The following is a 25,710-nucleotide window of genomic DNA, read 5'->3' as shown; positions in this document are numbered from 1 at the left end:
ACTAATTTAGGTAATGCCACTGGCCGTGATGATTCGGCACGGAGCGCCGTCGTCGCACGTCCGCCCAGATTGAATGTGTGTGTGTGTGTGTGTGTGTGTGTGTGTGTGTGTGTGTGTGTGTGTGTGTTTTACCGTTGCAGTTCCAAAAGTCTCCTCCAAGTCTAGTAAACTTGTCTGGAGATAGAAAGAAAAATAATCAAATACGTCAAAGCGGTGAAGGAGTTATGATGACAATATACTGGTTCTAGGATTTCTAACAGATAACATAATGGAGATACGGACTAACCGAGGATATAGCCAGTCTGAAGGATGGCAGGATGGATGAAACCGAGGATGAAACGGAAGGTGAGGATGGCCGGGAGGGAGGTGAGCCAACAGCTGGATATGGCGATGAAGAAATACGTCAGTACCCCCAGACTTAGTGTTGTTTTCCGCCCGAACCTGTATGTAAAGAAGAAGACGAATAGGATTTTTTTTTCCTCCATACCCACAAGGAGGAGAAAAAGAGTAAAAAAAATGAAGAAAATCTACATTCTTACCTGTCTGAAACAACGTGTGCATGGGCGTACTGGATCACCGCTTTTTTTTTTTTTTTTTTTTAATATTTAAGTCTGCCAATGAAAACACAGAAACACTGCTGGACGCATGTAAATAAGTAAAACTTCACGTGGAACCGTGAGCTAACCTGTCTGACGTGAGGCCGTTGATGGGCGCCCCGACAAAGGTGCCAAACATGTAGAGGCTCTGATAGGTGGGGCGGATGTACTCCCTGGAGCACACCAGATCGAACTGGTGGAAGAGGAGGACACAAATCAACTATACAGTAGTATTAGTAGCTGCAACCTGCAACCTCAGGCTCATGTGGATGTAAAGCCAGTGGACTGCAGGCTAAGGCTGCCCTTCTGCAGTCTGCAATCCCTCTTTCATTGGATAGCGAGGAAGCTGGGGTACGTTTGTATAAAGAGCTATATGGGTGCTGATACCTGAAGGCGTCCCTCTCCAGCACCACAAATCCACTGTACTGTACATTATTAATACCTTTTATATACAGTTTGGTCCATACAGTATATAACGCTCATTTTCCACTCTACTGGGCAATTTCTCGTGTGCTGCAGGTACGGTTAAGTCAGCATTATTACTGTCTACCTTGGGTCATTTATTCATATCCCTCTCTCACTGTCACACCCACACTCACACTAACAGACTAAGCCGTCCCCACAATACATTAGATACCGCCATTTGAGTCTCTATGGAGTGCCACTTATGGACCACTCTGTATGTACATTTTTACACTCCATCTGATGAAGTCAGAGGAGGCTATTGTTATCACTGAGATCAACAACAATAGGTGGCATGCAAATTTCGTTTCCAGGCCAGAATTCAGAAGTATTCACCATAGAGTCATAAAATTTCATATAGTTATGTGTCCTTTTTGATAGGTAGAATGGTGAGTCTTAAGTAGTTGTTTTTTAATACAAAAAAGTAAAAAAAAAAAAAAATCTTGGAGATTTCACTGTGACTTGTGCAAGGAATCTGAAAGGCCCAATGGTGTAGAGATTTTGATTCTGGGCCAGAACTCAGAAAGTATTTGCTATAGAGTCATGAAATTTCACATAGTTATTTGTCTTATAGTGGACTTGTGCCTTTTAATAGACAGATTTTTTGGGGAGTTAGGATGAAGGAACCAAAGGTAGGAGCCAACAAAACAGTTCCTTAAAAAAAAAAAAAAAAAAAGTAAAAGAGCCAAACTCAACATCTGTTCATTTCAAGATGCCTGGACACAATGCATTTGAAAAACTGGAGATCATACGAAGTAGTAAATACAGATAGAGGGAGACAGTTCCAGAGTTGACGTGTTGCATAAATGAAGGTCTGGGAGTAATGGTTAACTGTTGCATTAGAGAGTTGGACAGAAAAGGGATGAGTGTTTGTTGCTAGATGGATACTACGTGCCCACCGTAGAGGTGGAGGGATGCAAGCAGACAGTTCAGAAGAGCAGTGACCATTGAAGTAGTGACAGAAAAGAGATAAAGAGGCAACAGTGTGATGAAGAGACAGAGATTGGAGGGAGCCAGTAAGAGGAGAAGAGCTAATGAGAAGAAAAACCTTTGACTCCACCCTATTGAGAGGAGCTGTATGTGTGGAGCCTCCCCACACATGAGAGCTGTACTCTACACAGGGGCGAATAAAACCCACATATAAAGTCAACAACTGTGCAGGGGTAAAGAAGATATGGAGTCGGCTTAGCACAGCTAATCTCTTGGAAGCAGATTTTACAAGAGATGCATTATGATATTTCCATGATAAATCTCGAGTGAATGAAACCCCAAGCATGTTGAAGGATGAGGCAGGATTGAGCTAGATAGTATTAAACATTAGTGGGTACTCCTTTGGAAGATTGTGTGTGGTTGATAGGTGAAAAAACTGAGTCTTTGATGCATTAGAAACAAGAATATTTTTACCCCAGTCAGAGATATGAGCCAAGCAAGACATTAGGTGTAGAATAGCCTCATCCCTTGTTTGTTTAAGTAACTGCTGAGATAGACATTGCGGGAACTGAATGGAAAGGTTATGAATGGAATCAGCAACGTACAAGTGGATAGGGTTAGATGTACAGTTTAGAAAATCATTGATGAATAAAAGGAAGAGAGTCAGTGATAGGACAGAGCCCTGAGGAACACCACTGTCGATAGATCTAGGAAAAGAACGATGGCCATCAACAACAGCGGCTATAGAAAGACCAGAAACATGAAGGCACAGATAGGATAGAAATCGTACGAGGGCAGTTTGGAAATTAAAGAATTATGCCAGACTCGGTCGAAAGCCTTTGAGATGTCAAGTGCAATGGCAAGCTTTTGCCAAAGTCATGGAAGGAGGATGACCAGGAGTCTGAAAGGTAGGTGAGTAGATCGCCAGTGGAGCGTCCCTGACGGAACCCATACTGACGGTCAGAAAGAACATTGTGATAGGAAAGATGCTTTAAAAATTTTCTGTTAAGAATAGACTCGAAAACTTTTCACACGATGTTAAATCATTTGGACGATAGTTAGAGGGTTGGGAATGGTCACCCTTCTTTGAGACTGGCTGAATGAGAGCAAACTTCCAGCAAGAAGGATGGGTACAAGTTGAAAGACAAAGGCGAAAGAGTTTACCTAGGCAGGGTGTAAGCAAAGAAGCACAGTTCTTGAGGACAACAGAAGGGACTCCATCAGGCCCATATGCCTTGTTGGCACTGAGGCCAGTGATAGCAGAAAATACATCAGCTGAAGAAATTTTAATGTCAGCCATGAGGAAGTCAGAGGGGGGAAGTGACGGGTGAACAGCACTGGAATCATCTAAGGTGGAATTGCAGGAGAAAGTCTGAGCAAAATGATCTGTTTTATCAATAGAAGAAATAGCTACAGAGCCATCAGAGTAGATAAGAAGAGGGAAGGATGATGAGGTAAAGTTGTTAGAAAGGTTTTTGGCAAGATGCCAGAAGGAGCAGGAAGAATTCGAAATGGAGAGTTGAGAGCATTTAGTATGGATGAAATTATTTTTAGCAGAGCAAAGAACAGACTTAGAAGATTCTGGGCAGAAACATAAAAAAGATGTGATCTTTTATAGGCCCTCTCCTTGCTGCAGACAGCATTAGAACAAACGTGATTAAACCAAGGCTTTCTTAAATTAGTCAGAGGATATGAGAGAGAAATGTATGTTTCCATGCCCGAGAGAATAACGTCCATAATGCGCAGGGCACATTCAGATGGCTCCTGGCCACAGAAGCAATAATCCTTCTAGGGAAAATCAAAGAAAAACTGCTTGAGGGCCTCCCAATCCGCAGCTCCAAAGTGCCACAGTTAACATTTCTTTGGAGGGTCCACAGGCTGTACCAGAGTGAAAGGACATGTTAAGGTAATAAGAATGTAATTAAAGTAGCCCAATGGAGAGAAAAGATTAACAGTGAAATCAGAAGGATCAGTTGTAAGGAAGAGGTCAAGTATGTTGGAGCTCTCTCCAAGGTGGTCAGAGAAACAGGTAGGGTGCTGTACAAGGTGCTCTAGGTCATTAACGATAGAAAAGATGTAGGCTTGTTCACCAGGTGGATCAGTGAATGGAAAGGAGAGCCAGAGGTGGTGGTGAGCATTGAAATCTCCTCGAATGGAGATTTCAGAGAAAGAAGAAGGGATAAAATGCTGCATCTTCAAAGTTTTTTTTTAATAATGAAATTTAAAAAAAAAAAATGTAATTCTGAGAGATTTCAGTGTGACCTGTGCAACGAATCTGAAGGGCCCAATGCATTTTTCTATTAAAACTTTGCAAATATTAAACCTAGGGGACAGAAATTGTACATGATAAGTGATTATACAAATATCCAAATATGTATGAAGTTTCATGGCTGTACCTATTATGTAACCATAAAAAATGGCTGCCTAAATGAAAAAAAGCACGAGTCATAATTTCTTCATGTCAGCTCATAACTTTATTAACATGGATAAACATCTGAAATTTTTAAGTTATAATTCCTATTTGTTATATCGAGGTGGGGTGAGGTAAGGGTAGTTATGCACTTAGGTGTGCAGGGAAATGGGCAGGGGGGTATGTGCTTTGTCAGGTGGAATGTTGCAACAACATAGTGCTGTGCATATATATATACTGTATGTGGTAGGTGGGGGTGCCCATCATCCATCCACTTGGTGTAGTGATACCCTGTTTTGGGGGGTAGTTCCACACTGAGTGGCAAGGCAAATGAATTCTTGAAATCAGGAAAGCATTTACAACGTGGGGTGGTAACCTTATAACCAACCAACACGTGTTCCAAATGCAACAACAAGTGAGTTGGCGGAGAGCTAGTGCCCTCACCGGAAAACAACTAACTAAAAATACAAACATGAAGCCTCGGACAAGGACTGACCAAAAGATGACAACTAAGGACCGAACGAAGGACTTGATATGGATAGCTACATGGAATGTAAGGGGTGCGAATGTTGAGGTGAAAGAGAGAGAGATTGTACAGGTGCTTGAGGGTGTGAAAGTGGATGTATGTGGATTAACTGAAACTAAATGGCCAGATGAGAGTGTGAGAGAATGGGAGTATGGATGTGGTATACTGTATGTGTGGAAGTAGGTGAGAATGAGAGGGCAAAAGGAGTGTGTATTGTTGTGAGTAACAGATGGAAGAAAAATATAAGAGAGTATGGATCAGTTGGCTCAAGGATTGTGTGGATAAGAGTGAAAGTTGGACTACAAATGTGGGCGATTGTGTGCGTGTATGCACTGACACAAGATCGTGTAAGCAGAGTAAGAGAAGAGTTCTGGACAAATGTGGAAGCATGCTTGGAAAAGTTTGAAAGGAATGAGAGAGTGCTTTTGACTGCAGATATGAATGGAAAAGTAGGGAATGTGAAGGTAGATGGAATAGTTGGTGAGTAGGGTGTGCCTGCAGAGATGGATGAGATTAGCAGTGCTTTAGTGGACATTTGTGCTGAGGGAGTTGGTGATAGCTAATACCCTCTTCAGGTACAAAATGATCCACAGGTATACATGGCAAGTGATGAGAAGGGTGGATGGTGAGCTGAATGAAAGGAAGGCAATAATTGATTATGTGTGTGTAGGTGAAAGGATGAGGTGTGTGATGGATGCAAGAGTATATAGAGGTTGGGAGAGTGGACTTTCGGACCGCCACTTGCTGGTGGTCAGAATCAAAGTCCAAACAAAAAGGAGAAATAGAAGAAGGGAACGACAGGAGGAAATATTTCTTACAAGGAGGGTAGAAAAGTTACAAGAGGATGGAATAAAGGCAGAATATAAGAGGGAAGTGAAGGGGGAATTAGATAAAAATAGATTGGAGCAGTTGGGGGACGTGGAAGATGTTAGATATTCACAGAAAAAATCTGTGCAGCACGTGAGGTGGTGTGTGGGGTGAAGAGAAGACGAAAGGGGATGCAGGGAACAGCATGGTGGACTGAAGAGTTGAGAGAGGCTGTGGCACAGAAGAAGAAAGCATACAGTTAGTGGATGAGAAACAGGGGCATTGAAGAAGTTGAGAGACGGAAGAGAGAGTTATATGTAGAGAGGAAGAGAGAGATAAAGAGATAAGTGAGAAAGAGTAAGAAGAGAGTGGATGAGGAATTTGGAAGGAATTTGAGTGTAAACTGGAGGGAATGTAAGATGTTTTGGAAAGAGTTAAAGAGAGTTAGACAGGGTGTACACTCACCTCTGCAATCCAGACTTCTATGTGGTCAAAAGGGGCAGAAATCAAGTCACTAGTGATGACCACTGTGTGCTGGAATGGTTGGGAACTCAGACTGACGGAGACTCTCTCCCACTAGCGGTCTCTTCGGTTGCATTTAATACTTTTTAAGTGGTCAAGTTAAGAGTGGTAGCATGACAAAATGATGGGGTCAGTCTCCAACTCGGCCAACCCAAGCCCAACTTTCGCAGTTTCCCCCAAATGTTTCTAAGGTTACACATTAACTCGCCGCATGCCAGTGCCAATTTAAAACGGTCTGACATAATGCCGTGCCCAGTGTCAGTGCCGTTTTAAAATGGTCTAAAATAAAAAGCTTCACTGTGACAGCATTTTTCAAGATTCGCGGGAAAAAATTGACTGGTATGTAAGGTAACTGTTCGTCTACCATCTCCCAGCCTGTCAAGGCCATACACTCACTCGCTTCCCCCCTCATGCTCGCTCTGCCTCACTCTGCCTGTGTTCCTCACCCAGTGCTGTACATAGTGAAGGGATTTTGTAAATATTTTCATGTAAGTGTAAGTTGTAAATATTATCTTGTAAGTGTAAGGACTATATGGTGAAGTCAAGTTGTAAATACCTTCTTGTAAGTGCCAGGACTGTACGTAATGAAGTCAGGTTGCACCTATATTCAAGTAAGTGTAAGATAATGCATTCACATTGAGAAAGACACGCAAATTGTGATAGACACTGAAGAAATAAGTGATCAGAAAAGTGTACTGAACATGGCTATACCTTCCCAGCATAAATACCTGAGTATATCTTACATAGAAAACGGCTTTCTCTCACGTATGTGGTGAGCGTGAGAGAGTGACTATACATGTACACGAGTATGCAGGACTCAATAAAACTCATTTTCGAGCCTCGGTGAGCATTTTAATGGCGAAATTCATTGTTTCCACATCAAAATCTATCATTTTAGCCAAAAAAAAAAGGTTGAAAAATGGCTAGCACTGGGGTGACCCATAGGGGTAAAAATAGCCGGCACGCAGCGGGTTAACAAACTATTAGGTAAGCTCCATACCACCAGTTCTCAAGGATTATACAAACAGTAAATTCAAGTGGGAGGAAATATGTATTAACAAACCCCCCAAAAAGGGCAGAAATCTTCCCATCTACAAGTCTTGCAGAATAATCCTGAATCAGTTGGCACATTACTCACATCATATGGCCCTAATATCAAAATCCAAAAAAATTAGCTCCTTTGTCCCAAATTCAGTCCAATATGGCGCTCCATAATAGTCCTTCTCAGCCCATAGTTCACTGGTCCAGTCTTCTAATATTCTCGTCTTCCACAGCGGACCTTGACCTCCACACTGGGACTCTGACTCACTCAATGAGACTGACCTCCACACTTAGACCCACTAGAAATTAATATGTACAATGAATAACTACCCTCCCTAATGCAAGTAATCCCTTCACATGATCAAGAAATTCTCATAATAAAGTAACACGAGTTACAACACTCGGCATTTCAGTTAGAAATGGAATAACACATGGCACTACAGACACATAGGTCTGCTCAAAATAATACTTATTGTAGGGCTAATATAGAAATACCATAACAAATAAGCATGAATAACTCTAACTCTAACCATGAAAAACATCACTGCATCGAAATCATTGTGCCACACAAAGTAAATACGTGAACATTAACTCACAACACAGCCCTAAAAAGTACTGAATTGCAAATCATCCCAACACGTATTAATAAACAATTCACAGTTCCAGGACACCTGATATTTGGCCCACAAAAATCACATATTTATCTGAGGCTCAGACAGAACTCTGCAGCTAGTATTTTCGTATTCCAAGTACACACTAAATAATAATATAAAGTACAGTACACAAATATATGAGAAATACCTCACTATCCAGCTCAAGAAATGCAAGGAAGGGAACGGGAACACAGACTCGCTTCTCCAAAGACTAGTGGCGTCACCTCGCGTGATTGTTACACACTCCTGAATTCCTTGGGGAGGGGGGAAAGGAGGATGACGACAGTACCGACTATCTGCCACGTTTCACGGCCGGTGAGCAAGTGAAACACGCCAGTCTTCCGTGGTGGAAAGGGGGAAGGGGGGGATGACGGCTTACGCAATTTAAAATTTTCGTTATTAGAGACTCGTGATAGACTCAGTGTGATGCCTTTCCCTGCTTCAGGCGATTCCCCCCCCCAAAAAAAAAAATTAGATTCCGTTGTTACAATAATTACTTTACAACAATCTCGATACACTTGCATTGAAAATAAATAAGAATCATCGTGCCTTACATCCCTTTGTGCATGCGTACCTTGTCCTGGATTACGTGACCACAGGCACATATTCACTTGAGTTTTTATATTAGAGACTTAATACTAGTAAATTACAATAGGAAAATAATTGACTTAGCAACTAGGTAACTTAATCTACGTTCTGATCACGTTCGCATGGAAACAGCTATACCTAGGCCCCGCTCTCTCACTTAACCGAACTTTTGGTCATAAAATAAACTACATACAACTCATTATCACTTCTGGGCACTACAAGGGTGCCAAAGAAGTTGATTGGGGAGTGAAGGATAAAAATGGTAGATTAATAGTGAAGAAGGGAGACAAAGTGAGGAGAGGAAGAGAACACTTCAATGAATTGTTGAATTTAAAGAATAAAAGTAATGCAAGTATTAGCGACTGGGGAATGGCTGGAAGAAGGAGGGATGTGAGAAGAGAGAAAGAAATCAGTAGGATGGAAGTTGTGGAAGCAATAAGAAAGTTAAAATGGGGAAAGCCCCAGGAATTGATGAAGTGTGTGGTGAAATGCTGAAGCATGGGTGAGAGATAGTAGTAGAATGGATGTGGAAGATGTGCAGATTGGCCTGGGAGGAAGGCAGAGTCCCGGAGGATTGGAAGTCAGGTATAATTGTTCCCCTGTACAAAGGGAAAGGGGGAAAAAAGAAGTGTGTGGTAATCATAGGGACACCTGCCTTCTTAGTGTAATAGGAAAAGTATATGGTAGGATACTTACTGACAGAGTTAGGGAAATAACAGAGAAATTAGTTGGAGAAGAACAGGGAGGTTTAGGAAGGGAAGAGGTTGTGTGGAACAGATATTCATTTTAAGATCTTTATTGGAAAAGTTTCTAGAGAAGCGAAAGGAGTTGTATGCAACTATCATGGATTTGGAGAAAGCATATCACAGGGAGGATAGACAAGGATTGTGGAAAGTATTAAGAAAATATGGAGTAGATGGGAAGTTGTTGAATGCTGTGAAGAGTATGTATAAGGGTGCAAAGGCTGCAGTGCATATGGATGGTGAACTGAGTGATTTTTTATATTTGAAGGCTGGACTCAAACAAGGATGTGTCATGTCTCCATGGTTGTTCAATCTACAGTATATGGATGGGGTTATAAAAGAGATAAAGGCAGGGCAGTGGATGTTGGACTGGTCCTAGTGAGAGAGGGCAGTGTTTGGAAACTCCCTGTGCTGTTGTTTGCAGATGATACTGTGTTGTTAACTGAAGAAGAAGGGGAACTGCAAGGCTTGGTGGATGAGTTTAGGAGAGTGTGTAAGAAACGGAATCTAAAGGTGAATGTAGGAAAGTGTAAAGTTATGGTCTTCGAAAGAAGTGAAGTTAGTGAATGTACAGTGAGATTGGATGATGAGGAAATGGAGAATGTGAGTAAGTTTAAGTACTTGGGTAGTGTGATGAGTAAGGATGGAAGTTTAGAGGGTGAAGTCCTTGAAAGGGTGCAGCAGGGAAGAAAGGTTGCTGGTTCCTTGAAAGCAGTGAAAAAGCTACTACATGACAGTATTGTGATACCAACTCTAACGTATGGAAGTGAAGCTTGGACCTTGCTGGAGAGACAGAAGTCAAGAGTAAGGGCAGTGAAAATGAGTTATTTGAGTGGAGCATGTGGAGTCACATGGAGAGACAGGCTGACAAATGAGGAAGTGAAGGAGCAATGTGGTGTGGATGTGGATGTGATAGGAAGAGTTAGAAGAAACTCATTAAGGTGGTTTGGTCATGTGGAGAGGATGGAGAGTGAGAGACTGATGAGGAGAGTGTATGTGAGGTGGTGGGGGGGAGAGGGAGGGGAAGGCCAAGGATGAAATGGAGGGATGGAGTGGAGAGGTATATGAAAGTGGGGGGTATGAGCTGGGAGCACCGCAGTGAAATGGCGGGGGACAGAGCGACATGGAGGCGATTTGTTTGTGGCTACCCCTTACGGGATCAAGGCATCAGGCAATATATATATATATATATATATATATATATATATATATATATATATATATATATATATATATAATGCAGAAGAGTGTGTACTGTAGTACCTGGGAGGTGAGGGTGAGGGTGTAGGTGGAGTTGTCATATATCCAGTCACTGCAGGCCTTCTCCTCAAACCCGCCTCCTTCAGTGTCATTCGTGTAGTAGCGGCAGTTGTTTCTGAAATGGTAGAGTTGCATTTAGGCTATCTGTACTGCCATAAGCTTTAGCAGAATTTATCAAGAAGTATTTATCAAGGTGAACCAAAGGGCTATACAACCTTCATTCACCATGGAAAAAGTTAGATAGTCCCTAAATAAGCCAACTACAACCTTTAGTATTTCGGCAGCGACAGGAGATAGGTAAAGGTTCACAGAGGACTGTCACTTATTTGATCCCTTAAATACGACGACTTTTGTCTTTTTCTTTTTGGTTGCTCTTCTTTTTCTGAGACATACCATCAACACTCAAACTATTATTGAAGAATTCTGGATGTTGTGAAGTACTCTCATGTTTGTATACATTACGAGAAATGGCCATATATCCCCTTCTTGCCCAAATCCCTTAAAGGGAGAAACAGACAAAAAAGGAGGCATTAGGAAAAAATATATATTCCAATTACTACAGTGACGCTTCATTAAGGTAATTCTAAGCTTCATGTAGATTATATTCAGCTGTGGAGTGGCTTGTGAAAACATACAACCACCACTAATCCCACCAAGACTAATGTGTTCTCTGAAGCGATACAGAATTTCCTAGTGGCTGCAGATATTTAAACAAGTCATCGGCATGAAGGAATCAAAAGTTGAAAACAAAGCAAATGTTATTCGTTTTTGAGAGAAACAAGAAAGTGGAATGTTAGAGGCAGAGAAAAGAAATTGGGGGGGGGGAGGCTGAGGAATGTTTGGAACAGAATGTCAGGGAAATATATGCAAAGAGAATGATATATTGACATCAGCGGAAGAGAAAGAAGAGGATGTATAAAAGAAGGAAAAGAAGATGCAGGAAAAATGGACAAAGAGATCGTACGCTGTACATGTACGATAAGCTTCAAGGGGAGAGAGAGAGAAAGAGAGAGAGAGAGAGAGAGAGAGAGAGAGAGAGAGAGAGAGCAATATGGGTATAAAAGGTATAAAAGTAAATCTTAAAAAAAAAAAAAAAAATAGGGAAGGTAGAGGACAGCCTTAAGAGATCGAGGGGTGTCTGTAGGAACAAGGAGGCAGACTTTTTAAAGTGTTATACAACGCGATCTGTATTAATAATTCACACGTTTGCACTCGCCTTCACAAAACAGAAAACACACAAGAATTTTTATTCCTGGCAGGTCAACGGTGAATGAGTTACTGTACATACATCGGAGTGGAAATGATGTGATGTATATATGTATGTATGTATGTATGTAACCTAGGGATCTCTTAGCTGAATGGTTACATGAAATCATAAAGTGGGTAAACAGGTTTTTAGAAAAGGACTTAATCGAGATTCAGCTGTATAATGTGTAGCTTTAGGTTAGTCTTTGGGATTTTCATACTATAGTCAAGTGACACACGAAGCTGGCCGCCAATACACACCTTCAAAGTATGAAACTATTTAATGAGCCAGCTTACTACAGCATCATTTTTTACGAATGGTACGACTAAATTTTCATCATAAGTTCGCTTACAATATTTATTAAAGCATCCCTGACTTCCCAGCGACTTCATCAACTCTTCCTGTCTGCATATATAACTATCCTTCATGTTAGACCCTGTGACCGGAGAGGAGTGGAGGTGTGGGTGGGTGGAGTGAGGGTCAGGGTAGGGTTGAGCTGGGGTAGGGTGGAATGGGAATCGGGTAAGGCGGAGTGAGGATGGGGGGGAGATGGGGGGGGGATGGAGTTGGGGTAGGTGTAGGGTGAAGTGGGGATGGGGGGGTGGGGATAGAGTTGGGGTAGGTGTCGGGTGAAGTGGGGATTGGGGTGGGGATGGAGTTGGGGAAGGTGTAAGGTGAAGTGGGGATGGGGTAGAGAAGAATGGAATTTGGGGTGAAGTGGAGTGGGGGATGGGGATGCAGTGGGAGTGGGGGATGGGATGACAGTGGGAGTGGGGAAGAGGGTACAGTTGGAGTGGGGATGGGGGAAGGGGGGGTTGAATAAAGCCGAGGCAGAGGTCAAATAAGGTAACGTTAGGACCCCGTAACCCTTACCGGGAAGGAGTTAACCCTTTGAATCCAGGAACATCTTGCTTAGTTCTTCTTACTATTTCCACCCAACCTTACGGGAGACTTTTCGACTGGAACCGTTAGATACAGCCTTCATTAGCCCCTTCACTGCTAGATGTCTCCCCTTCATTAAAGATTATTATCTAGTGGTAGGAATAATGATGGAAATAATACAACCTCGAAGTGAAAGGGTTAATCTAAGTATCTCTGTCTTATCTCTTACATCACTAGGATAAAATATGCATTTCTCTGTCTGTCCCTACCTCTATTATCCTATCGTCGTATCTGTAAGCTAAAATTCTCATTCCTTTGTCTATCCATCCTATTATTAACCTACTTGTGTCTTATCTGTGAGGAATCTATGGAGAAATACCCTTCCTCTCTCTGTCTCTCCCTTTTTACCGTATCTGTGTCTTATCTGTCACATATGTAGGTTCAAATACCTATTCTGCTTCTATTCCCCGGTGTTTGTAGTAGGCTGTTGTTCAGGTGTTTATCTTATATCTATATATCTATCTTTTTTTTATGCAAGAAAGAAGGAACCAAAGGCCAAGAACCCGCAACCGTTCCTTCGAAGAAAAAACAAAAACAATACAACAGAGAACCAAATTCAAGATCCGTTCATTTCGAGATGTCAGGACACACTGCGTTTGATAGACTGGAGATCATAGGAAGTAGGAAATACAGAGGGAGACAGTTCCAGAGTTGACCTGTTGCATAAATGAAGGACTGGGAGTAACGGTTAACTCAAGCATTAGAGAGCTGGACAGGAAAGGGATGAGAGTTTGTTGCTAGACGGGTGCTACGCACCCGTCGTAGAGGTTGAGGGATGCAAGCAGACAGTTCAGAGGAGCAGCGACCATTGAAGAGATGAATAGCCTTTGACTCCACCCTATGGAGAAGAGCTGTATGTGGGAAGCCTCCCCAAACATGAGAGTTGTACTCTAAACAGGGGCGAATAAAACCCGTGTATAAAGTCAACAACTGTACAGGGGTAAAGAAGGAACGGAGTCGGCTTAGCATACCTGATCTCTTGGAAGCAGATTTGACAAGAGATGCAATATGATTTTTCCAAGGTAAGTCCCGAGTGAATGAAACCCCAAGTATGTTGAAGGATGATGCACAATTGAGCTGGATATTATAAACATTAGAGGGTACTCCTGTGGAAGCTTGTGTTGGGTTGATAGTGTAAAAACTGAGTTTTTGATGCATTAAAAACAACAAGAATATTTTTACCCCAGTCAGAGATACGAGTCAAGTCAGACATTAGGTGTGCCATAGCCTCATCCCGTTTGTTGAAATAATTGCTGAGATGGACGTTGCGGGAACCGAATGGAAAGGTGAAGGTGGAATCATCAGAGTATGAGTGGATAGGGTTAGATGTACAGCTTAGGTCATTGATGAATAAAAGGGAGAGAGTTGATGATAGGACACAGCCCTGAGGAACACGACTGTTGATAGATCTAGATGAAGAACGATGGCCGTCTACAAAGGCAGCTATAGAACGACCAGAAAGGAAGCTAGGGATGATGGCACAGATAGAAGGATAGAAACCGTAAGAGGGCAGTTTGGAAATTAAAGATTTGTGCCAGACTCGATCGAAAGCCTTTGAGATATCAAGTGCAATGGCAAAGTTTTCGCCAAAGTCCCGAAAGGAGGATGACCAAGAGACTGAGAGGTAGGTGAGAAAATCGCCAGTGGAGCGTACCTGACAGAACCCATACTGACGATCAGAAAGAAGGATGTGATAGGAAAGATGCTTTAAATTTTTTCTGTTAAGAATTGACTCAACAACTTTTGAGACACAGGATGTTAAAGCAATTAGATGATAGTTAAAGGGTTGAGAATGGTCACCTTTCTTTGGGGCTGGCTGAATGAGAGCAAACTTCCAGCAAGAAGAAAAGGTACAAGTTGATAGACAAAGAGAAAAGAGTTTACCTAGGCAGAGTGTAAGTACTGGAGAAAGTTCTTGAGGACAACAGGAGGGACTCCATCAGGCCCATATGCCTTGTTAGCATTGAGGCCAGTGATGGAAGAAAATACATAAGCTGAAGGAATTTTAATGTCAGCCATGAGGATGTCTAAGGGGGGAAGTGATGAAGGAACAGCACCGGAATCGTCTAATACATCTATTGACCTATCTACCTATCTATCTATCTATCTATTTGTCTGCTTGTCTATCCATTTATCTATTTATCCATGTCTCTTGCATGAACATAGGTACACGGTGGTAATAATGGTGCCAGTGGTGTTGAAAGTGGTTCTGGTGACCCTGTATCCTCATTCTTATCTCATATATGTGTGTGTACCTGTCGACCTATCTACTGCTAAACTATCTACTTGTCTATGTACTCATGCCTGGAAAATTCAGTGTATGTATGTGTATAAGTGGTGGTAATGTTTCTGCCGAAAAGAATGACGTTAGTAAGGGTGAGTGCTTACCCTTTATTTTCCTTATCTATCAGTCAATCTATCATTCAATCTATCTACCTATCAGTCTTATCTACTCATGCCTGGGAGTACATACACGGTGGTGGTATTGCTGTCGATGGTATTAAAGGTGGTAGAGGTGAGTGTGTGTCCATTACCGCGCGGTACGCAGGTGTGGTTGAGGGCAGGGGCTACGAAGGGCATGGACAGGATATTGGAGACGAGGATCATGTACCCTGGGAATAAAGACATTGGATAATATGTAAATAATTAGGGAATGCATGGATAAATAAGGTAAAAAATAGGGCAAATAACGATGTGATAAATAGGTATAGTTAAGAGCAAGTGTTGAGCGAGAGATGGTGATTGGGAATACGCTGTTTGAGTAGAAAGATATTTATAAGTATACATGGGTGAGACAGGAGGGTGGAAGGGTTGTTGATAGAGCCTTGATGAACTATGTGGTTGTGTCTAGGAATGTAATAGGAAGATTGTTGGATGTGAGAGTTCTGAGAGGGGAGGGTGGAGGTATGTCTGACCACTACCTGGTGGAGGGAAAGTTAAGAGTAGGTAAGAGACGGGTGAGAGCTAGGAGAGTTAGGTGTGGCAGGGAGGTTTTGAAAGTGAGTGAGTTGGATAAAAGAGAGAAAAAGATAGAGTATCAGGAGAAATTGAAAGATGAGTGGAACGCAGTGAAAGATCGGGAAAATGGCAGTGTGGAGGAGGAATGGCAGTTGTTTAAGAGTGCTGTGGTGGGGCATGCAGAAGAGGTGTGTGGTGTGAGACGTGTGGGTGGTGGTGTAAGAAACGGAAGTGAATGGTGGTGCGAGGAAGTAAGTATGGCTGTGGCTGAGAAGAGACGTGCATATGAAGTGTGGCTGCAGAGGAAGGATGAGATGTCATATGAAAGGTATAAGGAAAAGAGGAATAGAGCGAGAAGGGCTGTGCGTGATGCTAAAGTGGCAGCAGATGAGAGGTGGGGTAGGCGGCTGACAGAGAATTTTCAACAGAATAAGAAAATGTTTTGGAAGGAGGTGAAAAGGGTGCGAAAGGGAGAGTTTGGGAAGGAAGAACGAGTAAAAGCAGAGGATGGAAGGATGTTAATTGAGATGGATGCAGTAAGGAAGAGATGGGCAGAGTATTTTGAAAGATTGTTAAATGTAGAGGAGGAAAGGGTGGCTGAGATTGTGGCAGATAGAAGGGTGCAAGGAATAAATGTGTTGGGAGAGTTGAATGATTCTTTGATCACGAAGGAGGAAGTGGAGAAGGCAGTAAAGGAGATGAAAACAGGGAAAGCTGCAGGTATGGATGGGTGTGCTGTGGAATGCCTGAAGGGTGGTGGAGTGACTATTGTTGACTGGTTAGTAAGATTATTGAATGTGTGCTTTGAGAAAGGTATGGTGCCAATTAACTGGGCAAGTGCTTGTGTGGTCCCGTTGTATAAAGGCAAGGGTGATAAGTATGAATGTACTAGCTTTAGGGGTATAAGTCTGTTGATTGTTGTAGGTAAAGTGTATGGTAGAGTGTTAATTATGAGAGTTAGAGAGTGTACAGAGGGAGTGATTAGTGATGAGCAGTGTGGCTTTAGGAGAGGGAGGGGATGCGTTGATCAGGTGTTTGCTGTGAGACAAGTGTGTGAAAAGTATTTAGCGAAAGGCAAGGATGTGTTTTGGGCATTTATGGATTTAGAGAAAGCGTATGATAGAATTGATAGGGAGGCTTTGTGGACTGTTTTAAGATTGTATGGACTTGATGGTAGGCTACTAAAAGGGGTGAAAAGTTTTTATGTAAATAGTAGAGCGTGTGTAAGAGTGGGATATGCTGTGAGTGATTGGTTTCCCGTGAGAGTGGGGCTGCGACAGGGATGTGTGATGTCGCCTTGGTTGTTTAATATTTAGATGGATGGTGTTGTAAGGGAGGTGAATGCAAGAGTTTTAGGTGGTCTGAGTCTGGTAAATGTTGATGGAGGAGAGTGGAATCTGAAGCAGCTGCTGTTTGCAGATGATACTGCACTGGTGACTGATTCAGAGGAGAGATTGAGACAGTTGATAGAGGAGTTTGGAAGGCTGTGTGAAAGGAGGAAATTGAAAGAAAATGAGAATAAGAGTAAAGTGATGAAGTGTACCAGGTTGATAGATGGTAGGGGGATGAATATAGTTTTGAATGGTGAGTTGCTTGAGGAGGTAGATTGTTTTAAATATCTAGGGTCACATGTTGCTGTGGATGGAAGAATAGATGCAGAAGTGAAGTTTAGAATAAATGAAGTAGGAAAGGTGCTGGGAGGAATGAAAAAAGTGTTTAAATGTCGTTCGCTTAGAATGGATGTAAAGAGAAGGCTGTATGAGGGTGTTGTGGTGCCGACTGCGTTATAGGGGCTGAAACATGGAATATGGGTGTAGCAGAGAGGAAAAGTTTGAATGTAATGGAGATGAGATGTCTGAGGAGTATGTGTGGAGTGACTCGTATGGATCGAGTGCGAAATGATGAAGTGCGAAGGAGAACTGGAGTTGTTCGGGATATGGCTGGTAGAGTTGAGCAGAGGGTGTTGCAATGGTTTGGGCATATGGAGAGAATGGATAATGAGCGATTGGTGAAAAAGATAACTAGATCTGATGTGAGAGGTGTAAGACTGAGAGGAAGACCACGAATAGGATGGATGGACAGTGTGAAGAGAGCGCTGGATGCAAGAGGGATGTCTGTTGAGCAAGGAAGAGTGGCTGTGCGTGACAGAAATAAATGGAGAGAAATTGTGAATGAATAAGTGATGACGCAGCCCTGAGGGGATATTCTCCTGCATTTGGTCTGATCAAATGATCAGGTCAGGTGCAGGTAAGGGGATGGGTCTGTTATGATGTGGCAGGGGTAAACCAGTTCTGCTGTAGGGCCCTGCTGTGGATGTCACTGCTTGCATTGCGCAGTTGACCCTTGTGCGGTGTGATGCGGTGAGGATCTGTCCGTTCTCCCCTTTGGGGCTAAGATGCGAATGAATGTGTTTGAATGGATGAGTAAATGGAGAGTGAGTCGTCCTGTCTCGGCTACCTCCCTTTCCTTAGGGGAGCAGCCTAGGTATATATATATATATATATATATATATATATATATATATATATATATATATATATACCGTAAAGTGGGGAGGGTGCGCACCTTTTTTTGAGTTTTTTTTACCTATGGGAAGAGTTATAGGAGGAAACTGAAAAAAAGTGAGACATGTTTTTGTTGTTTATTAACAGATCAACCTTTGGCACATATTGAAATGTTTCTGAAATTATTCATGTGGTAGGTAGTGAAAAAAAATATATGGTTGCGCACTTACCCCAGGGTTGGGGGTAAGTGCGCATAATGTCTTTTTCTTTAAATTTCAGCACACTTAAGCATATTTGAACAATCCTATTCATACCTTAAACGCATTATTTGTATTGTATGTGTATTATGTGCCACCTCATTGGCCATGCAGATGTAAAAAAGTACACACACGAGCAAAAAAGATGAAAAGAAAGAAAACGTAAGAAAACGTAAAGCATTTATTAAGGCATGACCATTCTACACATTTCTTAAGCCTTAAAGCAAAGTTTGTCTCTAATAAAGGATGGCTCAGGCAAACACTTAACAATAGGAGTTACATCAGTGACCAAATGTCCTGATTTTGTGGCTCTATAAAGTATGAAAATTCACCTCCTGACACGTTGTAATCACGTTTGAAATACTTCGCTGACACTTCTCCACTTACTTCCTTCCCTAGCACTTTTCCAACAAAATGATAGTCTGAATTAGCTTTTTTGCAGGTAAACTTCACAATAACATACAACCCCTCCTTTATTTCCTTGGTCTTGCTCTCTTTCTCAACTCCGCACGCTTCTCTTCCCTCCTTCTCTTTTCCTTCCTCTTCTCGATCCTCCTCTTCTCTTTTCTCTTTCTTCTGCTTTTGATTCCTTCCCTGAACTTTCCTCATCATTATACTCTAGAAGAATCTCTGGCATGTCCACATCACTTGATGAAAGCTTCTCTTCCGGGATACTGTCCGACTTGGCTTCAGATACTCTCAGCTTCTTTGTGGCACCAGTTTTCTTGGTTTGCTGGCCAGAGGGACCTGTACCAATATGCAGGGATGTGTAGAAGTCGTGAAACCCTTTTGATGGGTTCTCCTGCTTTTACACGCCTGATAGGCTCAAACAGGTCCTCGGGGGAGTAACGGCGCTCCTGCTTGGGGTCTGTTTTTCTCACGTATGGTTGCACCATCTGTAAAAACATGAGAAATAAATTGCATTGACAGATAGATATTATAGTATTTGGATTGTTTTTGTTTTGTTATGCTCTAAAGATTGAAAATGTAGGTTATAAGGCATGATCCAATTCATTTAGATAGCAATTTGTAGGCAATACCAGCATGTGCACGTTTACCCCATGAAAATTTGCGCAGTTACCCCACCATTCATTCATGACTAGCTATTCACTATTGCTTAAACCTAACATCTTATAATTATAGCATAATCTACCTTAGAATATGCACAGTTAATGAGCCTAAATAGAGTACCCTAGGAATATTTATTGTCAGGTAACTTACCCTTAAGGTTCCAATGTAATGCTTCGTCCAAAATTTCCGTCAATGCTCTGTCCTCCCTGTATAAAGCCGTGGTGGTCACTGTTCTTGATAAAATGGTTCGGTAACACTTGTTAAAGTTGAACCAATGACTGCTTCGTATTCAAACTTTGAAAAATTAAGAAAATAAAATATCAAAACCTGTTTTTGACCATTTTAAGAAATAACTAACTTAAGTGCGCACTTACCTCATTGGGTGCACACTTGCCCGACCTTACGGTATATATATATATATATATATATATATATATATACAGAGAGAGAAAGAGAGAGAAATATTAACCCCTTTGCCCGCGTTGATGCGTTTGTCGTCATATGGGTGTGGCTGCAACTATACTCGTTGATGCATTTGTCTCCATTTAAGCATACAAACTTTCGTCAGAGAAAAAGTTTTTGGTCGATCGGCATCAATTCTGGAGGCGTCATAGTTTCCATGTCGCTCATCAAAAGGAAGGAGTTGGCAACTGTGGGGCCTGAGATGCGTGGCAGCCTAGACAGGTTGATTAGTTCCACATCGGCTGTTGAGGGAGAGGGTAGCGAGCGGCAGGCCTTTTATATCGTACTTTATTTACCCCCATCCCTGGCGCACGACATATTCCACTATACCAATAGTGTTTGTGTTTACTTTTTGGGCACTATTGTGATTAGATTTGGTGTTTGCAATAGGGAATTAGGTTTTTGTGAATCATTCCTGGCCGTATCAACCGTTGGCCCAATGAAGATGTGCTAGGCTGTTTTGGCTGCATGGATACCTCAACTGGTCACTATTATATTAACTTGCAACCCCACGGCTGATCACCAATTTATATATCAACTTAGACGTGACCTCTCTATTCCATGCAAGGTTATAACGTTGTGCCTGGTCGAAGTCAATTCCGGCTGACACACTCTACCAAAACGTCTTCACACACACTGGAGATGGTGGGAATCGGTGTAGAATCCTGATGAAGGATTTTAGAGGTAGCGTGTGCAGGTGAACTGAAACTGAGCAGATTAAATCTCTGTTTACTGGCCACAGAAAGATACAACTGCGACACAGAGAGCTCAGAGTTAATAAGTCTCTCTCATTCTAATGATAAGTGTTCTGCTGTTAGCTGGCCGGCGTCCCCTCTAGGTGTGGCACTCAGATCAACATATTCAGAGGTGCCAAACCTCACAGACAACTGGGATTTATACATGAATAGACGCATCATAACTTTACCATCTACATTATACACCTCAGTAAAGTAGCATTGATTACATTCAAGTATACCAACAAGATAAATATTTTCCCCAAGACTTTAAACATATATACAGTTTATATTTCTCTATCGCCTTCCCTTTACTCTAGTGTTTATGACAGAAATTGCTGGGCTCTGCAAGTCCTGATCGCCCATCCTTTCCATGCCACACTTTACAGAGAAATGGTGTTTGGTTGTTTATCATTCACACTATATTGCAGATTGTTAATTATGAATAAAGAACTTTGTATGTAATATGTAACAACAGTGTGAAATTACAACTCGTCATGGGAAACGATGTTGGCACCAGAACAAGGTCTGCCCCGTTTTTTGCCGTGTCCAAACAACTACACTGCCTCTACCCTGCACCAAATATAAGTATTCAAGCATTGAACAATAGTGATAGTGAATCAAGTGAATATAATGTGCAATAGCTAGTGAGGAAGGACATGGTGAAATGTTTAGGAGAGGGAGGCAGGAAACCACCTTATGACATGGCTTTGACTTGAACGGAATATTTGCCAAGGTGTTGATGAAGTCCTTGTTTTATGCTGATATATGGTCGATAGTGTTATTGTGCAATAGATAGGAGTACAGTGCAACGAGTGTACGTAATAAAATATTGGCTAGGGCATGAGTCACGTATGCCTTACAGCCACAGCACACCATTGTCAGGATTGGAGAAATAGAGGAGGTTTATAGGGATATTTGATTATATCATATTGTTATATGCATTCCATATGCTTTTTTATGTGAAATAAAGCATGACTGCTATAGTGATATGTTTATCGTATGCTTGTGTGGATGAATGTAAACACTGCACCACGTGCTCATCAGAAGATATCGTCTGTGATATTTAGGTATCGCAAATGTGACATACAGAGCACGATCATGTACGTTTGTGGTGAAATATACCGTATTTCTCATAAAATGATGGATTTGGTTATGTGTATTGTGAAATCAAAACGTAAACACTGTAGCATCTTTTGGTAAGGGAAACATCATGTGCTACACCTTAGTGCACGGGTAAGGGCCACATAATTGACCGACAGAAGATGTCCATGTACTTGTAGTGATGAAATATACTGTATAACTCATATATTGATAATTTTGTTTTTGTTTTATGTGAGAATGACGTGAAAGACTGAACCACGTGCTTGTAAGAAAGAGTGCATGTCTTACACCTGAGTTAGCACAAATGTAGCGAAATGCATGAGATACGTAATTTTAGATGGCGTAATATACAGTGTATCTCATAAAATGATGGGTTTGGTTAGGTGTAATGTGAAAAGAAAGTGAAAGCAAACCACGTGATCATCTAAAAATCATCTGCTACCCCTTACCGCCCAGGAAGGGGCCACGTAATTGACCTACGGAAGACATGCATGTACTTGCAGTGGTGAAATATACTGTGTATCTCATATATTGATAGATTTGGTTACATTTTATGTGAAAAGACAGTGAAAGACTGACCTACGTGCTTGTAAGAAAGAGTGCATGTCATGCACCTGAGTTAGCACAAAGGTTGCGAAATGCAACGCGAGATATGGAACACATGCATTTACATTTTATTGGTGAAATATATTGTGTATCTCATAAAGTGATATATTTGGTTATGTTTTATGTGAAAATAACGTGAAAGACTGACCCACATGTTCATAAGAAAGAGAATGTTTCGTACACCTGAGTTAGCACAAAGGTAGCGAAATACAACGCGAGATAAGGAACACATGCATTTACATTTTATTGGTGAAATATATTGTGTATCTCATAAAATGATAGATTTGGTTATGTTTTTTGTGAAAATAACATGAAAGACTGAACCACGTGCTCATAAGAAAGAAAACGTCTCATACACCTGAGTTAGCACAAAGGTAGCGACACGCAGTGTGAGATATGGAACACGTGCATTTAAATTTTATTGGTGAAATATACTATGTATCTCGTAAATTGATAGATTGATTATGTTTTATGTGAAAATAACATGAAAGACTGAACCACGTGCTCGTAAGAAAGAGAACGTCTCATACACCTCAGTTAGCACAAAGGTAGCAACATGCAATGCGAGATATGGAACACATGCACATTTCATTGGTGAAATATACTGTAATTCTCATACAATGATGGACTTGGTTATGTGGAATGTGAAATAAAATTGTAAACACTGCGACATCTTCTCGTAAGGGAAACACCATCTGCTACACCTTTGCGCACAGGTAAGGGCCTACGGAACATGTGCATTTACATTTTAGTGGTGAAATGTACTGTGTATCTCATGAAAATGATAGATTTGGTGATGTGTAATGTGAAAAGGAAATGAAGGAGTGAACCACGTGCCCGTGGCCCCTACCTTAGTGCTAAGTCAGATGTAGGAGACGATGTTTTTCAAGGACATACACTGGCGTTGTGCCAGTGTTCAGCAAAGTTCTTGGCTGGCTGTGAATAAAATATCTTGACTCCTTTATTTCAGCTCACACCCCTAGCACAGCATAGGACTACCTAGCCTAAGGTACCAGTCCCTTTGACAGCAATTCATTCTCCAGTTGGCTTGCAATGACATCAGTCTTGCAGAGATGAAACACGGGTTGCCACCAGACTAGTGGAAGAAGCTCCTTGACGAGAATGAGTCGGAGAGCAACATTAAGAACGACAGTTCTGGGGTGGAGGAGGTTGAGCTGACACCATCTGGTCAGCAAGTGGAGCTGCCCCGCCTCCTTCCTTCATGGGAGACCACACCACCATCATCGGCTCGTTCCACCGGAGAACACTCCCCACCTCTAGGACCTGCCAGTCCCATCGCTCACTTCGTCAGCTCCCAATCTCCAGTCCCCTCTGCCCCCTTTGGTGAGCCAGTGTCACCAGAAGCCGGGCCACCGTTCGTTGTGATGCCCCTCCACCCACGTCTGCCATACAGGATGCTACGTCAACATCCTCACCGGCCAGGCCGAGGAGACTGATGTCCCCAGAGCCCTCTGTCTCGTCAGGCGTCCCTCCCTTGACGATGGCACCGTGGTCCGCTGCCTGGATATGGGGCACGTCCAAGGGGTTGGAGGTCAGGCCAAAGGGTGTCGACAGGCCAACCCGCTGCCACCGCCACTATTGCCAGGATCCTGGGTGGAGCAGTGGCCCGTTCACACCAAACCATGGGCCGTTCACTGGCTCCCCAGGGATCAAGGTGGATATTCCAACAACTCCCCTGCAGTTCTTCCAGCTCTTTTTCACACGGGAGTTGTTGTCATATCTCACCATGGAAACCAACCAGTATGCCACATTCCTGGGAACTCAGCTGGATGCCTGGTTCTCCTGCAATGAAGAGGAGATGGCCAAGTTCCTGAGATTATACCTTTTCTTGGGGCTCGTGCACATGCTGACCATCAGGCACTATTGGAGGAGCTCTGAGCTGCACGACTACCCTAGGGTCTGGTGGGCAATGAGTGGAAGGCGCTTCACCGCCATCCTCAAGCACTTCCACACCTTCAACTCGCTCGCCATACCCCGGAACAACCAAGATCAGCTCATCTGCATTCGCACGGTCATGGAGTACCTCCTTCAGCGGTTCCAATCAGTGTACCAACGTGAGCAGCAGCTCAGCCTGGATGAGGACTCTCTGGGGTGGAAGGGCCGGCTGTCCTTCCGCGTGTACAACCCCCAGAAACCCACCAAGTACTCCATTGAGCATATCATGTTGGCTGTGTCATCCTCAGGCTACATCTGGAACATTGAGGTCTACACGGGGGTGCAGCAGACCCTTGAGAACACTGTGTGGGGCCTCGTGGAACTACTGAAGGACCGGGGCTACAAGTTGTTCATGGACAAATACAACAATTCTGTATCCCTGTGCAAACTACTCTTCACTGCAGGCCTTTACATGTGTGGGACCCTACGGCTGCCTAGAGGAGCACCACACCAGCTGCAGGCCATCGTCAGAGCTAAGAGCATGCCCGAGGGAGGCATGGCATACAGGCACAAGGACAATGTGCTAGTCCTGCTGTGGAAAGACAAGCTCATTGTGAACATGGTGTCCACCTTCCACACTGCCAACAATTTTTCTGAAGAGGGTTAGAGGGAAGGTGCGGGATAATGACAGGCAGACATCCTATGTGGTGAAGGTCGTTAACAAGCCTGTCATTGTGGACTACTACAACATGTACATGGGTGGGGTGGATCATTTCAATCAGATGGTCCAGTGCTTCCCCATCCAACTGTCAAGTGGACAAAGAAGATCACTTTCTACTTCATCCACATGGCACTCTTCAACGTATTTGCCTTGTACAAAAAGTACAGATGCAGGACATTAACTCTCCTGGAATTTGTGGAGCAGATCATCTACCATCTTCTGCATTTCTATGAAGAGGACTTGATAGCGTCTGGACACGTACTCCACCACGCCCCAGACCTACCTACCTGATGGCCAGCACCAGCAACACCTGGCATCCAGCAGGCACAGGCACCATTGCCAGGATGGGCCCAGCCACCACCAGCACCAGCACTGCCTGCAGGATGACCACCATGGGCCCCATCACCAACACCAGCTCCACCTGCAGCAGACCCATCACAGGTGCCATCATCACCACCAGACCGCCTCCACCAGGGCCATCACAGGTGCCATTGTCGAAACCAGCACCACCTGCAGGAGGCCAAATCAGGGGTGCCAGCACCACCACCACCTTCGGTTGCCGGTCCATCAGGAGAACCCGTACCTGGGCCTGCAGCTCCCGCACGACAGGACCACGGAGCACAAGGGCATCCAAGCAAGCGTCAATGGGTCATCAATGATGACGTGAGGTT

General features: G+C 42.9%; 1 protein-coding gene across 1 annotated transcript in view; it reads right to left on the bottom strand.

Annotated features, from left to right (window-relative positions):
* Nucleotides 1-24,067, bottom strand: part of LOC145408647 (organic cation transporter protein-like) — a 36,041-nt gene extending 11,974 nt beyond the window's left edge. Inside the window, exons 1-8 of the mRNA XM_080279331.1 lie at nt 24,004-24,067; nt 23,782-23,939; nt 19,231-19,341; nt 19,046-19,178; nt 15,200-15,338; nt 10,542-10,653; nt 686-789; nt 287-441 (exon numbers count right to left, since the gene is read on the bottom strand). Coding sequence (XP_080135457.1) covers nt 287-441; nt 686-789; nt 10,542-10,653; nt 15,200-15,338; nt 19,046-19,178; nt 19,231-19,341; nt 23,782-23,939; nt 24,004-24,067 — 976 coding nt within the window. The remainder of the gene's footprint in view (nt 1-286; nt 442-685; nt 790-10,541; nt 10,654-15,199; nt 15,339-19,045; nt 19,179-19,230; nt 19,342-23,781; nt 23,940-24,003) is intronic.
* Nucleotides 24,068-25,710: the final 1,643 nt, after the last annotated feature.

Source organism: Coenobita brevimanus, chromosome 78, assembly GCF_032717465.1.
Source record: "Coenobita brevimanus isolate Jiangsu-jjx chromosome 78, ASM3271746v2, whole genome shotgun sequence".
Classification (NCBI taxonomy): domain Eukaryota; kingdom Metazoa; phylum Arthropoda; class Malacostraca; order Decapoda; family Coenobitidae; genus Coenobita; species Coenobita brevimanus.
Note: the sequence above shows the minus strand (reverse complement) of the source record. Positions and strands in the feature narration are given on the sequence as shown.